The sequence below is a fragment of the Chionomys nivalis genome, chromosome 11, assembly GCF_950005125.1.
Source record: "Chionomys nivalis chromosome 11, mChiNiv1.1, whole genome shotgun sequence".
NCBI lineage: Eukaryota > Metazoa > Chordata > Mammalia > Rodentia > Cricetidae > Chionomys > Chionomys nivalis.
The window spans coordinates 61,476,821-61,494,909 of NC_080096.1; the positions used below are offsets into that span (position 1 = coordinate 61,476,821).

The 18,089-nt window shown below is 40.4% G+C and overlaps 1 protein-coding gene across 2 annotated transcripts in view; it reads right to left on the reverse strand.

Annotated features, from left to right (window-relative positions):
• Ccdc171 (coiled-coil domain containing 171) overlaps positions 1–18,089 on the reverse strand; it is a 339,088-nt gene that overhangs the window by 237,631 nt on the left and 83,368 nt on the right. For both annotated transcript variants that reach the window (XM_057784865.1, XM_057784864.1), the window contains exon 10: positions 4,892–4,994. In XM_057784865.1, the coding sequence (XP_057640848.1) occupies positions 4,892–4,994 (103 nt within the window). The remainder of the gene's footprint in view (positions 1–4,891; positions 4,995–18,089) is intronic.

Here is an 18,089-nt window from a genome sequence, read left to right on the forward strand (position 1 = left end):
AAGAAACAATCACATTCAAATGTCTGCCAGCTCTAAAGCGCAGCAAACACTGTATTACAAGACGTGTTGTCTTTGAGGCAGAAGACTGCATGGGCTCAAAGCAGAAGACGACCCCCCCCCCCGTCCTTCATCCTCTGATGGAGGAAGGTCATTGGTTAATCAATAAAGAAATTGCTTGGCCTCATAGGTTAGAACATAGGTGGGTGGAGTAAACAGAGCAGAATGCTGGAAAGAAGAGGAAGTGAGCTCAGATGCAGGGCAGCTCCTCTCAGAGGCAGACGCGATGAAGCAAGCCGCCAGGTCAGACATGCTGAATCTTTCCCAGTAAGGCTGGTGCTATACAGATTATTAGAGATGGGTTGATCGGGATATGAGAATTAGCCAGTAAGGGCTAGAGCTAATGGGCCAAGTAGTGTTTATATGAATACAGTTTGTGTGTTGTTATTTTGGGGCATGAGCTAGCCAGGCGGCCGGGAGCTGGGTGGCAGGAAGCAGCCCGCAGCTCCTTCGACAACCCTCCCCTGGGGAAAACAACAGGACTTCAGCGGCTCTACTTCAGTATCAGGGGCAGACAGAAAGCAGAGTGCCCGCTTACGTAAGAGAGGTTGCCTTGTCTAACAAAGTAATTACAGAGAAATCTCTACGATGCCTCAAGAACTGCACAACTTCTCGAGGTCAATCTTCCTAGAGACTATTTACCAAAGGCTCCCAGAGACTGCTATAATTTAGAAAGACTTCATAAATAACTACATTGATAATTACGGAAGTTAAGAGGTAAAACAGAGTATGGTGGCATACACCTTTTATCTCTGCACTTGAAAGGCAGAGGAAGGCAGATCTCTGTGAGTTCAAGGCCAGCCTGTTCTACATGGCAAGTTCCAAGCCACCCAGGGCTACATAATGAGACCCTGCCTCAAAACAATAACAAAAGTCAAACAGACTTCAACATTACTTTAATTCATTCATGCTTTTACTCATAGCCATTAGCTGTTGAGTGACTACTTTGTGGCACACACTGCCCTATACATTAGTGAACAAGAGATGACTTAGGTATGAAGAAATGCACTAAACAGTGTGTCAGAAATGTGTGGCAGTAATGGGTGCTCTGGCTCAAAAATGTCTAATGAGAAAGGAGAGTGGTGTGAGGCAGAACACATGCGAACATGCAGTGGGTAAGTTTAATGGACACTAGAACTCAGCCTTAAGAACAGTAGGAAAGAGCTATGCAGTTATACTCCACCAAAACAAAAATAATATCCAAACCCTACATCTAGAAAGAATGACCATCATAAAGATTGCTGAGGTAAAAGAATGCTTGGTGTGTTCAAGAGCTGTAGGAGACCTGAACACCGGCAGGCAGATTAGAAGTGAGGTCAGTGGATAAGAAAGGACAGAAGCTGATCATTGCTAGCACTTTGGCTTCTACAGGAAATGCAAAGCCTGCGCAATTTAGAGCAAAGAAAATCCATGCTCTAATAAGTTGCTGTTGTTGTTGTTATATTCTGGCCTTATTGAAGAATAACTGACTGTGAGTTCAGGTTATACAATGATTTGTTGTGTGTTCACACTGTGAAGTGATTCTCACAATCAAGTTAATTAGCACATCCATCATTACATATAAAAACTATTTTGCAGACAGGGAGGGCAGTGAGGACACTTAAGATCAAATCTCTTTACAAATTTCAAATACACAATGGATTATTATTGACCAGACTTATGATGCCATAGGTTAAGAGTCCTAAAACTCACTTATCTTTTAAGGGAAAGTTTACAGCTTGGGTCTCTCACTCGTCACCCTGTCAGTCAAGAAAGCAGACTGAAAAAGACAGACAGAGCACAGAGAGAGGCACCTGGTCAGAGAAACACTGGAGACCTCAGGAAAGAGCTGGGACTGCCACAGTGATGAGAAAATAAAGGTAACCCTCTGTGTACATAAACTCCTACACATCCCTGGGCTAACTCAACACTGTTTGCTACCTGAAAACAAACTCGTGGCTTATACTCACTTCAGAACATATCCTAATAGAACAAAACTAAAACACTGTCAGTTCTCAACTAAGATTAATTCATAAAAATAATTTTCAATCATTTCATTTTTCTATTTATTATTATTGTAGGAGACACACACGGGCCACAGCGCATGTGTACAGATCACAGGACAGCTGGGAACCTCTTCTTCCAATGTGGATTTCAGGGATTGAACTGAGGTCCCAAGGCTTCCGAAGCAAGTACTTCTCACTGGCCTAATCATCTCATTTGAAAGAGCAAGTTTTAGACAAACTATATAACCTCATCTCTATATCTCAACTACAGATTACTTTCCCTGAAATCCAGGGTATTACATTTAAAGAAACATTGAGGAGATAAAGGAAGTAGAACCACTGCCCACTTACAGTAACAAGCAAAGGAACTCTGGGAACTCATCCCAACTAACTGATAACCATTTGTTATATGCTCTAAGCACGTGCCACCATCACAAGGTGAGAAAGTATGTTTTTATCTGAATAGACTTTCTCTCAGAGGTTCATATACCTAGAGATAAATAGTTTGTAGGGATGTGACAGATAAGTCCTCAAAATAGTATAGAATATTTTAATGGGTCATATTCTTTGTAAAATATTAACAGAATTACTTAATATTTGACAGCAATTATTGAGAACATCTCAATATCTAATAAGCAACTACTTCATTTTAATGCTAGATATTTAAATTAAAAACTGCCATGCTGTGGTGGTACACACCTTTAATCCCAGTACTTGGGAAGCAGTGGCAAGTGGATCTTTATGAGTGTGAAGCCAGTCTGATCTACAGAGAGAGTTCCAGGATAGCCAAGACTACACAGAGAAACCCTGTCTTGAAAAAAAAAAAGCAGACCTTAAAAAATAAACAATAGTAATCCAACCTGAGCTAGTATAAGCAGAAACAGAACCCAAATAAGAATAAGAGTACAGGAATGAAACAGATCCCGAATAGGTATGTGAGTCACGACAGCTCACCAGAAGACAGTCTATTAAAGAGATGACTGACAGAAATGGAGGCAAGCATGACACGTAACGAAACAGACAAGTTGAAAACCAACTCTCCACCTAAGCCTAAATGGTCAAGTGGAAGGCTCACTGTCACTACCGTCTACCAAGAGCTTCACCTGCTAAACAGGGTGCAGGTACAAGGTGCAGCAATGGAAGGAGAAGCTACTTCAAGGGTGCACCAGAACAGATGGCGAGAAGAAATAATATCCTGACTGCTTTCTTCTCCCACCCCTTGAATCCACTATTAGTACCTACTGTCCACACTTAATAAAAAGGCAGAAGGCAAAGGTGCCCAAATGATGAGGCCAGCCTCACACAGCACAAGGCAAAGCATGCACAGAGGAGAATGGACCCACAGGACAAACTGTCCAAACCACAGTGCCTCTGTGCCAATTCCTAATCCAGCCACAGGCCTCCTCTGGCATGTATCTCCTGTAATATACAGTATATGCATGTATATAGAAACTAGAAGTTTAAGAACATAGCTACTGGGGGCAGTAAGATGGCTCTGCAATAAAAGCACCTGCCACCAAGTCTAACGCCTGAGCTCTATCCCGGGACCCACATGGTAGAAAGAGAAACAAAATTTCACAAGCTGTCCTCCGACTTCCACTGACATGCTATGGCAAGTGTGCACATGCTGTACATGTACAATGTGTAACACTTTAATTCTTTCAAGATTTATTTATTTTATTTGTATGTGTTTTTCTGTATGTGTTAGTCACCATGTGGGTGCTGGGAACTAAACTAAGTCCTCTGGAAGAGCAGTCAGGGCTCTTGGTCTCTGAACCATCTTTCCAACCCCCATAATCCTTTATTTTAAATCGTTGCTAAAATTTAAGAATGAAAAGTTATGTGTGAACTTAACAAAAATCACAGCTAAAAGCATGAAAAATAAAAGCAAACTGAAAAAGGACAGCACATACTAAATGTCTAATAGTTCGCCAGCTGAGAGACCCACAGGTCATAAGCTAAAGCCAAGGACAACAAACTTCTGTAAGATTCCATTTCCTAAAGAACTCCTTCCTAAATCACTTTTGATGGATGTGTGTGTGTATGTATAGATAGATAGATATAGATTGCCTTAAATAGTATATATAAGTAAATATATGAGAATTTAATTTTATGTCCTTTTTAAAAGACTATAGTCACATCATAAAAACAACTAAATTGACTGAGACAAAAGAAAACGGGGGGAAGTAAAAGTTTCAAGTTAGAGCTACTGTAAGCATTTATGATGCAAAAACCACAAAAAAATTAAGAAAGCAGATATTGTAAACAGAGTGTATTAGCTAGTTCCAAAAGTATTTCTAGTTAATATTATTAGTTCTTAGTTATGTGAGAGTGAATGAATACTAAAGCAAAAGTATTTTAGCTGAGCACTATTATCGCCAAAGCACATACATGTACATGTGAGAACTGGCTCAGAAAGCAACAGTATAGAACACGCACTGCTACAGCCTGTGTCCTACATAACCTTTTGAATGCATGACCTTTAAGTTGCTGAAGGTTGCTTCGGAACTTGGCTCGGTTTGATGGAAACATCTGTTCCCCTTGCAGGTATACTGTAAGGACTCTTCTCTCAGTTGGATTCAGAACACAGCAAGTGAGCCCTTGTCTGTCCAAGCACACAGACTTCAACACTTGTAAATCAAGTTCTGAGAGGACAACAGCAGGTCCACACTCCGTCACCCTCTCCCAGCCAGCCAGGCCAAGAGACTGCTGTGAGAACTGCTCCTATCATGTCATCAAATCAAAGCATGTGGAGATGAGGGACTACGAGAGGCATCTGCAGAATTCCCAAACTGCGGTGACTTTGGACCATTGACAGATGCATCTGTCATTTTATACCTTCAACTAACCTGATGTCCACTGGGCTGACAGAATAAAGCTGTCCAAGACCGATTCCAATTCTTTTACGTTATTTTCACATGTCTCTACTAGGAAGGCCTGGTGCTTCTTAGCCTTTTAATTAAGGAAGAAAAGCATACATAATAAGGTTACATATTGTAGTAGCTGCAGATTTTATTGTGAATTTATACAGCATAATTAAGTCTCAACAAGCTAATAATTGCCCAATTCAAATCCATTACTAATTACTAATAAATTCTGTCTTATCATATTTTTCCTTGGCCAAATGTGCAACTGTACAAAGTCTAGGAAAATAATTCACTGAGAACTTAGTACCTCATACTTCTTAAGTACTTCATAAGCACTGTAAAGGCAAGAGGATCTCCATGAGTTCGAGGTCAGCCTGTCTATAATCCCAGTTCTAGGATAGCAAGGCTATTAAAAAAGAGAAATCCTGTCTCAAAAAGAAAACAAAGAATAACCTAAGTACTTTATACATAACATAAAACAATGCCATGACAAGAGATAAGAATTTTATGATAATAAAACTGAAACAGGAGTCTATAAAGATGGCTTAATGGGGAAAGCGGTCACGGCACAAGCATGCAGCCTGAGTACAGATCCCTAGAACCCCTGCAGAAGCCAGGTATGATGGCACATACCTGCGACCTCAGCACTGGGGAAGCAGAGACAGGAAGATCCTAGGAACCCACAGTCACTAGTCTACACAAGCCCACAAGCTTTGGGTTCACTAAGAGACCATCTCAAAAGATAAGATGGAGAACAATAGAGGATCTCACACAGTGTTGACCTTTGACCTCCACCTGCATGTGCATGGGTTAGTGTGCACACATACATGCATGTGCATATACACAGAACAAATGAATAAATACTATTTCTAAACTGAGACAGAAAATGTAAAGACCCTGCTTCCAGTCACATGGCAAGCTGTCAGAAGACAGTCAAGAGTAAATGCAGTCAAGACCAATAAATCTAATGCAGAAGTCAAGTGATGGCATGAGCAGTGAAAGGGGAATGAAGGAACACCCAGCCTTAGGACACACACTAGGTTACATGGTACTCACTAGACTCCTCCAATAAAAGGAGGAGTCAAGATTAGGCCTGAGGATTCAAACTGAAAGGAGAGGCAGGGAATAATGGAGGTCAAGGCCATTCAGGCTACTGTTGTTCTCTAGCTTCCTTGCATATTGGTTCACTGTTAGCGGGAAGAGGGAAGAAATCACTGCTTACTCAAATTCCACAAAGGAGACAGAATTCATCCCTAGTACGAACACGATGCCTGGTAAGTAACAGGCATTAAATGAATATGTAAAAATGAGCAGAAAGCAAGTAACGTAGAGAGCTATGAGAGGCAACTGAACACACTCCTGCGAAGCCAGGGCAAGTCTGGGAATCACTTACAGGCACTGTCTGACATTCACCTTTAGAGTGTTTGATGGAAAGGAAGAAGAGCACACACAGTCTTCAGGAGCTCCAGCTTCTCTACCAACTAAAAAGAACAAGAGAAGGGGGAAACGGGACAGCATAATATCATGAAAAGGAAGTTTCAAGGAGAATTGTCGATTATGTTCAGTGCTGCAGAAAGGCCAAGTAAATGAGGACTAAGAAGGATCCGCTGGGCATGGAGGTCACTATCAACTTTAAAGAAATGTCTCCAGCTCCAGCACAGCTGTAACCCAGACTGAAGTAGGTTGGAGAAAGGATAAGTCTGATATTTTTTCCCTAATCAAGTATAAGATGAATAAATGGAAACAGAAACTTCAGAAATCTCTTTTGTGATAAAAAGGAAAGACAAAGAAAAACGGCTGGAAAGTAGAAGGTGTCAAAGAAGAGTGGTTGTTTTTAGTGTAAGGAAATGTAAGTCTGCTTAAAACCTGATGAGGTGGGGCTGGAGAGATGGCTCAGTGGTTAAGAGCACTGCCTGCTCTTCCAAAGGTCCTGAGTTCAATCCCCGGCAACCACATGGTGGCTCACAACCATCTGTAATGAGGTCTGGTGCCCTCTTCTGGACTGCAGACATACACACAGACAGAATATTGTATACATAATAAATAAATAAATATAAAAAAAAACCTGATGAGGTCACTACTAGTGAAAGAATGCTCACATAAACAGAACAAACAGGATGGACACGATGGGACTAAGCCACATCTCAGAACACAACACCCCTCTGGTCACAAGGGAACTGTGCCAAGGTTCCAGAGGATGCCTGGAAGCAGACAGCACTGAGCCAAAGGGATACTATATTTTTCTGTACATACATACCTTTATTTATAAATTAGGCATAGCAAGAGGTTTATAGTAATAGCTAAAGTAGAACAATCATAATAAGAGGTACTGTTATAAAAATCGTATCAATATGGCCCTCTTCTCGCAAATATCTTACTCCACCTCCATTTTTTACTTAAAGGGTTGCAGTCTGAAGCTTTTTGTAGCCTGTCTAAATTGTCAGTATCACTACTTTTGTGCTTGGGAAGTTATATTAAATGAAATAAGGGTTACCTAAATACAAGAGTCTGTGATATTAGGATGAGTCCACCTGGTCAGTGGGAGTGGCACAAATGGTTAACAGGCAGATAGTGTACATAGAGCATGGCTGTTCCATTGTGTCCTTGATTGGACAATGTAAGAAATCGTCATTCAGATGACTTCATTCAAACTCGAGAATTCTTCATTTCTACAATTTCCCAATCAATATTTGTGAACTATAGTCAGCCTCAAATAACTAAAACCACTAACCACAGCTTCTAGGGAAGTACTGAGGATTAGGGATGTATAGCACCTGCCTAGTGTACTCAAGGTCCTGGGTTCAATACACAGCATCATAATAACTAGGACTGGACTACTGTACATGACAAGCAATAGTTCTGTATTCAGAGCTTTGCTCAATTGCCACTTCAGAAAAGCAGCCTTCAAATCCCCGCCTACGCCAGCTTCCTTGACTGACCTTCACAGCACCTATCACAAGAACACTGTTTACAACGTGAGGAACTCAAAGAAGTCTCGGGAACAGGGGATTATTTTTGTCCTCACCAATATATACTTAGCACCAAGAAATGACCTCTTTTGTGTGGTATGGAAGTACCTAGTTAGAGTAAATCGTTGGACTTACATTTCAAGGAGAAATCCCACTAGATACAGTACAATGCTTTTTTTTTTTTTCCCCGTCCTGCTAAACCTTCTATTTGCTGGTGTCATGCTGAGAATTTTACCAGCCATTTTCAGAAGGACACTATATGCAGCTTTCTCGTGCCTGTGCCTGAGTTTGTTACAGTGTGGTATCACTGACCACAGAATGAAATGTAAAGTCTTTTCTCTCTGGTTCCTTAAAGAGTTTGTATTAATTCTTCTTAAATGGTTAGGATTTATCAATAAAGCAATCGAGCCTGTGCTTTTCCTTTTTAGGATCTTTTTCTAATTAAAAATGTAAACATCTTACTTGATTTTCTATCTCTTTTTAACTTATTTTGGTAGTTTCTATCTTCCCAGAAAAATGTCTATTTTAACTAAATTATCTAACTCATTAGAAAACAGATGTTCGGGGTATTATCTTATAATTATTTTTATTTATTTATATTTTCTCTGTGGTTTAATAATTTGATCTCTTTTTATTTTCTTAATGACTATATCCAACTACCGTTATTTTAGCTATATTTTCATATAACCAACTTTTGGTTGAGTTCCTTTTTTGTATTGTTTTGCCTTGTTTGTTTGTTGTCTTTTGATAGCATTCCTCTGTGTCGCCCTGGCAGTCCTGGAACTCATTGTATGGACCAGGCTGGCCTCGAACTCAAGATCTGCCTGCCTCTCTTTCTTTCCTTTTCTTTCTTTCTTTCTCTACTGGTCTGAGGTTTGGTTCAAGTCTCTAAAGTAGGATGTTAGTTCCTGCTTTGAGAATATTTCTTCTTGAACACCCCTCTTTTGCACACTACCATCCTATGAAGTTTGGTATGTTTTCAAAGCATTTCCTAATTCCTTTGATTTCTTTTTAATCTACTAGCTACTTGAAGTGTATTCACTAATATTCTTATATTTGCTAATTTTCCCTATATGTCTTCTAACATTGATTTCTAATTTAATTCTATTATATTCAGAGGCTTCATATAGTTTTTCCTTTTTTCTTTAGGCAGTAGTTGGGACTGAACCGCACTTGTACATGTTAGGTAAGCTTCCTATCACTGAGCTATATCCTTAGATGAGTCTCTATCATTTTAATTCTTTCAAGTTTACTGACTTCTCACATAGCCTAGGCTACAGTGTGTACACACAAGTTTTACCTATACTTGAAGAGTGTGCTGTACCACTGATGGAAGTGGTTCCACAGATATCTATAAGGTCAAATTTGTTTATGGTACTGTTGAGTCTTTACACTGCTGGTATTATTCCTATTTGGGCCACTCACTACTGAAAGTAGTGTACTTGGGACTGCAAATACAATGCTGTTTCCACATTCAGTCAGGTCAGACTTTGGTCCACATACTTTGGAGCTATGTCACTCTGTGTGTGTGTGGGTGGGTGTGTGTGGGGGAGATGTATCATTGCCTATTTACCAATAGCAACATTTTTATTCCAAAGTCCACTCTGGTTGCTATCACTCCAGTCCCATGTGATTGTTGTGTGTACTATATTTTAGCCTCCATTATACTGACACGTATTTGACACTCAACAAAACTTCCGTGTGATAAAAATTGTTAGGGTTATTTTACAAATGAGCAATCAGATCACAGGAATAATCACTACAGGTCACACAGCTGCTTTGACATGGGGATGGCATTAAAATTCAGTTTAATCTGTCTCCAAAATGTGTTCTTTCCTGCAAAAAAATTAAATATCAAGTGGATCAAGATTTTAACCCCAGCGCTGTGGAGGTAGTGGCAGGTAGATCTCTGAATTCAAAATAAATGTGGTCATGAACAGAAAGTTCTCAACAGAAGAAACACAAAAGGCCAACAAATATTTTTGAAGTATTTAATACCCTCAACCTTCAGAGAAAAGCATAATAAAACTACATTGAGGTACAGGAACTGTTACCACATTTCCTCCTTTCCTGTCCTCTTTCCAAACTTTCTCATAAGCCCCTCATTGACCTCTTTCAAATTCATAGCCTATTTTTTTAACTGTTGTTACATGATGTGTGTGTGTTCCCAAATATATAAATACATCTGCTCAGTCTGTATAACGCTACAAGTGTGTCTTCAGGACTCACCATTGGCACTGGCTAGCCTTAATCAGAGTGCTCTTCCTCGGAGACTCCTCCTTCTCTCAGCCCTCTGTAGTTCTTTCTATAGGGTGGAGGCCTCCTGAGCTTTCCCCATCCACATTAGCAAGACGACTGGTTCAGCTCATGTTTAGGCAACCATGCTAAGAAGTGTAATTTCTGGCATTCCTCAGATCTGCAGCCTCACTGAAAACGCCCTGGCCCTCCGGTTCTTACCATTCTTCCACCCTCTTCTAAAATGACCCCTGAGCCTAGGCGCAGGAGCTATGTTGTAGCTGCGACAGTCAGGGTTGGGCTCCACAACTCTGTGTTTTGACTGGTGTGCTTTCTCTAAGTCTCCATCTGTTGCAAAGAGCAGTTTCCTTGATGAGGGGAGAGGACTACACTCACATCTGAAGATTTGGAGCTAGGTACCTCAGATGAGAGAGAATGTGAGATGTTTGTCTTTCTGTGTCTGGGTTAACCTCACTCAATACGATCTTTCCTAATCCCAGGATTCACCAGCAATGCTTGAAGACTGATCTCAGCATAAACCCCCAGGAGAGCTGGGAGGGGGCACTGACATAGTTTCATTTGGTTAATCTTTAGCAGCCTGAGGAGTTTCCCTCAGCTTTAAAAACCTTGAATCCAAGAAATATTTTTTAAAAATACTTAAAAAAAAAACTACTTGAAAGGGCTGGAGAGTTAAGAGTTAAGCAGTTAAGAGCACTGGCTGCTCTTCCAGAAGACCCAGGTTCCATTTATGCCCCCAAATGGCAGCTCAGGATCATCTGTAACTCTAGCCCCAGAGGATTAAACGCCCTCTTCTGGCCTCCACAGGCACCAGGCACACGAGTAAGTGGTACACAAACATATATGCAGGCAAATCTTTCAAAATAGGTAGAGAAATAATTTTTTAACTTTCTTTTATTTACTCTTTGTGTCTTTGGCATCATGCATCTTGATTCCATTCATATCCCCAGTCTTCAAATCCGCCCTCTGCCCTTGCTGCCCCCCCAAAGAAAATAAAATTTAAGAGAAAAAAAAGAAAAAGAAAAGAAAACCTCTTGTCATGGAAGCTGCAGTGTGACGCAGTGAGTCACGCAGTAAACCCTTTTGTCCTTACATCTTCACTTGCAAGTGTTCATTGGGAAGAGTGACTGGTCTGGTTTGAGGTCTCTGGTTTCTGCTACACTATGGATGCTGGGCCCTCACTGGAACTCCTCTCGGATCTCCTGTTGTTGTCCTGACTCGTGGAGACTGGCCCCTTCCCATGCTCCTGCAAATCATGGATGGGCCAACTCATAACCCTGGTTCTGGGCCTGGGTAGTTGCAGAGTGGGTGAGCCCTGCCAGTTCCCTCCAGTCCTCACCACCACCCGGGTGAGCTCTCCAGCACTGCCCTGACTAGTCCATCCCTTGTGGCAATAAGCAAGGGGCAGGGGCCAGTTCTGCTGCTTTCACACCCTCAGGGTCAGCGCTCCCACACCTGCACCATCAGGGTCAGCTCGAGAGCTGCAGCTGGTGAGGGGCAGCTCTCCCACCCACCACAGGCAGCGAGGGGTTGATGGGGTATCTCTCCCCGGCCCACACCACCACATGGCAAATGAGGGGCATGACCAGACCTCCCATGCTCCTTTAGGGGCCAGTTCAGCCGTACCAGTCAACAGGGTCAGTTCTGCTGTGCTGCCCAGGTGAGACACAGGGTCTACTTCCTGAGTGCTGCAGTTGGTAAAGGGGAGGGTCAGCTCCCATGCCCACCACAGGAGGCAGAGTCAAGGAATAAACAACTTTTTAAAAACTACTTTGAGCTTTCATCTCCCCCTGTCAGAATGACTATCATCAAGAAAACTGACGACATGGCTGACAAAGATATACCACAAAGGAAACCTTGTACTGCTGGTTAGTATGTAAGCTGGTGCAGCCATCAGGAAAGTAGATATGAAGGTTTCTTGAAAAAACAAAGCCAGAAATATCAGATGCTGCTGCCATACCTCTCCTATGCACACACCCAAAGGACTACAACCTCCCACAGAGAGATTTGCACATCCACGTTCAGTACTGTACTATTCACAACAGCAAAGAAATAAGAGCAGCCTAGAGGCCCATCAGCACGGGGGTGGTTACTGAAGACTGTATATACACCCAGCTGGAGGGAAAAATGAAATTGGAGGCTGGAGAGAGGGCTCAATGGTTAAGAGCACATACTTTTCTTCCAGAGGACCAGAGTTCAGGCTCTGGCCACACTCAGCTCCCAACTCCCTGTACTTTCAGTTGTACACGAATCTGTTACCTCTGGCCTCTATGAACACTACACACACATACACACACACACACACTTAAAAAATAGTAACTCTAGAAAAAGAAACACTATGAAATTTGCAGGAAATAGATGGATCTGAAAACTATTCTATTAAACAAGGTGACCCAGACTCAGAAATACACAGTGCACGTTCTCTCTCATGCGGTGTGGTTGTTGGAATGAGAATGATCCCATAGACTCATATATTTGAATACTTAGTCTCTAGCACTTGTCAAAGGAAAATGCTCGCCTCTTAGTCATAGGCAAGCACAGAATACACAGAGGGATCTAGGACAAGACATAATCCTGTTCCCCAAAGGACATACCCTTGTGACCTACTTCCCCTAACAGGGCCTTGCTTCAAAAGTTTCTACTACTTCCCAATAATGCCATCAAATTATGAGTCTATCAACAGATTGGTCTGCTAATTAAGTCAGAGCTGTCATGATTCTATTACAGCTCAATGATTGGATATACCACCTGGGGACCAATACTTTAATATTTCAAACCTTTTAAGGGATACTTCATGCACAAGTCATTACAGGGCCTTCATATGAATTAAAATCAATCTGTCTCTCTGTCTCTGTCTCTCTCTTTTTCAATCTACCCACCTATCTATCTAACTATCTCCCCTACATATTATCACCATTTTTTCCTAAGGCTAAAACTAAGAATTATATTTTCATATTTTGCTTACTTTTAAATTTATTAATCAATCCAGCCCCATATAATAATTGCCTAAATATACATACATATACACTTGATAAACACTCCTTAACAGTGTTAAATACTGAGGTCATTAAGAGAAACAGTGATATTTACATGAGCTAAAACTGTGCTCATGGTATTAACACTATTTTCCTTGGTGAAAAATAGCAAACAATAATTTTTATTAAATTTTATAATAAAATATTCATTAATCCATTACTTTTGAACGTGTTCAACAGAATCAGGAAAATGCTCTCTACAAAATTCAACAGGACATCTGAAGCAAAAATATCAAAGAACATTAACTTTACCACAAAGCATGACAATCAAAGAGCACCTCCAGCATTCTATGTAATGAGAGCAGTCATTATTATTATGCGATAAGTTAAGTCTCCAAAGCATAGACGGTGTTCACATGACTTTTCAATCATAGGTTCTTCAGGGAATAAAACATTCTTTTCAGCAAAACCTCATGAGAACTAGAATTCCCTTTTCAATATATGATCTCTCCTAGAGCTCTAGCTAAATATTACTGAGTGGCAGGAAAACAAATCTCAAGAAATGATGAACTTAAGAAAATTTCATTGAAGAAAGCACCAGGCAAGTCACAATAATAGCGATTTGAAAATGAAAGCTCCCCTGTTTCAAAAGAAGAGAGAATCAAAATCAGCTTTCTCTGGCAGACCTGCTGCAGCTACTGCACCTCCAGGATGGTTTTAATATGCACAATTGCTAAGCAGCTTCTACTAGAAATGTAGTTTTATTCGTAGCTGATTAAACCATTGTTCAATTATCAGATTTTACAATTGAAAGCTAGATTTTTTTAATTTAAAAATGTAAGTTTTCTGGGTTTTTTGTTTATGTGTTCATTTGCATGTTTAGTATGCATATGTGAGGGCAGGTATGATGCACACGAGAGTCCAGCAGAGGGCACAGGAGCCATTGGACCTGGTGTGACATCAGGTTGAGAGCTACCCAACAGGGGTCCTAATCAAAATATTTTCTAGGAAAATTCTTTCAAGATTCATGTCGTCCCAGGTGGCGGAGGCACCGGCAGGCAGGCCTAGGCGGCGGAAACACCGGCGCACAGACAGTTCCGGGCGGCGGAGGCACCGGCAGGCAGGCCCGGGCGGTGGAGGCACTGGATACAGGATAGTGCGGGCAAGAAACAGTGAAGCCTGCACTGAGAACAGATTGCCCCGCTACAATTAAATCAAACCCAATAGATAGCATCGGTAAGAGGAGATGGGCAGACGCCAAGGCAAGAATTCACCCAACAATCTGAAAAACAACATGAAAACACCAGAACCCAATGATCTTACAACACAAGGACTTGAACACCCTATCACAGGAGAAGAGGAAAAAACTGACTTTTTGAAAGCAATAGAGTCCCTTAAACAACATGTAAAAAACGCCCTCATAGAAATGGATGAGAAGTATAACAAAAAGTTTGAAGAAATGAGTAAATACGTAAATGATACCCTGGGAAGCCAAGAAAAAACGATCAAACAGGTAATGGAAACAGTCCAAGAATTGAAAACTGAAATGGAAGCAAGGAAGAAAACACAAACTGAGGACCAGCTGGATATGGCAAATATAGGTCAACGAGCAGAGACTACAGAAACAAGCATAATCAATAGAATACAAGAGATAGAAGAAAGAATCTCAGATTCTGAAGACAACATAGAGAAAATAAACGGACTGATCAAAGAAAACACCAAAACCAACAAATTCTCATCACAAAACATTCAGGAAATATGGGACACAATAAAAAGACCAAACCTAAGAATAACAGGGATAGAAGGAGAAGAGGCACAGCTCAAAGGTCCAGAAAACATTTTTAACAAAATTATGGAAGAAAACTTCCCCAACATAAAGAAAGATATTCCTTTCAATATTCAAGAAGCATACAGAACACCAAACAGACTGGATCAAAAAAAAACGTCCCCTCGCCATATAATAATCAAAACACAAAATATACAGATTAAAGAAAGAATATTAAGAGCTGCAAAGGAAAAAGGCCAAGTAACTTATAAAGGTAAACCGATCAGACTTACACCTGACTTCTCTATGGAAACCATGAAAGCCAGAAGGTCCTGGATAGAGGTACTACAGAAACTAAGAGACCATGGATGCAAACCCAAACTACTATACCCAGCCAAGCTATCGTTCACTATCAATGGAGAAAACAAGACTTTCCAGGATAAGAACAAATTTAAACAATACGTTGCCACAAATCCAGCCCTACAGAAAGTAATAGAAGGAAAATCACAACCCAAGGAATCCAACATTGCCATCACTGCCTACAATAACCCAGGCATCTAGCGACCCTTCAACAGCACAACTCAAAGAAGGGAGACACACAAACTCTTCTACCAAAAGCAGTAAGAATAACCGGAGTTAACAACCACTGGTCATTAATATCACTTAATATTAATGGTCTCAATTCACCAATAAAAAGGCACAGGCTAAGAGATTGGATACGAAAACAGGATCCAACAGTCTGCTGTTTGCAAGAAACTCATCTCAACCACAAAGACAGGCATCTACTCAGAGTAAAGGGTTGGGAAAAGGTTTTTCAAGCAAATGGTCCTAAGAAAAAAGCAGGTGTGGCCATACTAATTTCTAACAAAACTGACTTCAAACTAAAATCAATCAGAAGAGATCGACAGGGACACTTTATACTCATAACAGGAACGATTCAGCAGGATGAAGTCTCAATCCTGAATATCTATGCCCCTAATATAAAAGCACCCACTTATGTAAAAGAAATATTGCTAAAACTCAAGGCAAACATCAAATCACACACACTAGTAGTAGGAGACTTCAACACACCTCTCTCACCAATGGACAGGTCAATCAGACAGAAAACTAATAGAGAATTAAGAGAATTGTTGGAGGTAATGAATCAAATGGACTTAACAGACATCTATAGAACACTCCACCCAAATAGGAAAGAATACACCTTCTTCTCTGCAGCTCATGGAACCTTCTCGAAAATTGACCACATACTTGGAAACAAAGGAAACCTCCACAGATACAAAAAAATATCAGTGTCCACCTGTGTCTTATCAGATCACCACGGATTAAAGTTAGAAGCCACCAACAATGCTACCCCCAGAAAGCTGACAAACTCATGGAAACTGAACAGTCAACTACTGAACCACACCTGGGTCAAGGAAGAAATTAAGAAAGAAATTAAAGTCTTCCTTGAATTTAATGAAAACAAAGAGACAACATACTCAAACCTATGGGACACGATGAAAGCAGTGCTAAGAGGAAAGTTCATAGCACTAAGTGCCCACTTAAAGAAAACGGAGAAAGCATACATTGGGGACTTAACAGCACACCTGAAAGCTCTAGAAAAAAAAGAAGCAGACGCGCCCAGGAGGAGTAGAAGACTGGAAATAATCAAACTGAGGGCAGAAATCAACAAAATAGAAACACAGAAAACAGTCCAAAGAATCAATGAAACAAAAAGTTGGTTCTTGGAGAAAATCAACAAGATTGACAAACCCCTATCCAAACTAATTAAACGACAGAGAGAGAACACGCAAATAAATAAGATCAGAAATGAAAAGGGGGACATAACCACAGACACAGAGGAAATTCAGAGACTCATTAGATCTTACTACAAAAGCCTGTATGCCACAAAACTGGAAAATGCAAAAGAAATGGACACTTTTTTAGATAAGTACCATATACCAAACCTAAACCAAGACCAGGTGAACGATCTAAATAGACCTGTTAGTCGCGAAGAATTAGAAACAGTTATCAGAAATCTCCCTTCCAAAAAAAGCCCAGGGCCAGATGGTTTCAATGCAGAATTCTACCAGAACTTCCAAGAAGAGCTAATACCTATACTTCTTAATGTATTTCACAATATAGAAACAGAAGAGTCATTGCCAAATTCCTTTTATGAAGCTACAGTTACCCTGATACCAAAACCACACAAAGACCCAACCAAGAAAGAGAATTACAGGCCTATCTCACTCATGAACATCGACGCAAAAATTCTCAATAAAATACTGGCAAACCGAATCCAAGAACACATTAGAAAAGTTATCCATTATGATCAAGTAGGCTTCATTCCAGAGATGCAGGGCTGGTTCAACATACGCAAATCTATCAATGTAATCAACCATATAAATAAACTGAAAGAAAAAAACCATATGATCATTTCATTAGATGCTGAAAAAGCATTCGACAAAATTCAACACTCCTTTATGATAAAGGTCTTGGAGAGATCAGGGATACAAGGGTCATATCTAAATATAATAAAAGCTATTTACAGCAAGCCGACAGCTAACATTAAATTAAATGGAGAAAAACTCAAAGCCATCCCACTAAAATCAGGAACACGACAAGGATGTCCACTCTCTCCATACCTCTTCAATATAGTGCTTGAAGTTCTAGCAATAGCAATAAGACAACATAAGGGGATCAAGGGGATCCATATTGGAAAGGAAGAAGTTAAGCTTTCGTTATTTGCAGATGATATGATAGTATACATAAGCGATCCCAAAAACTCTACCAAAGAACTCCTACAGCTGATAAACACCTTTGGTAATGTGGCAGGATACAAAATCAACTCCAAAAAATCAGTTGCCTTCCTATACACTAAGGATAAGGAAGCAGAGAGGGAAATCAGAGAAGCATCACCTTTCACGATAGCCACAAATAGCATAAAATACCTTGGGGTAACTCTGACCAAGGAAGTGAAAGATCTATTTGGCAAGAACTTTAAGTCTTTGAAGAAAGAAATTGAAGAGGACACCAGAAAATGGAAGGACCTCCCTTGCTCTTGGATTGGGAGGATCAACATAGTAAAAATGGCAATTCTACCAAAAGCAATCTATAGATTCAACGCAATCCCCATCAAAATCCCATCAAAATTCTTCACAGATCTGGAGAAGACAATAATAAACTTTATATGGAAAAACAAAAAACCCAGGATAGCCAAAACAATCTTATACAATAAA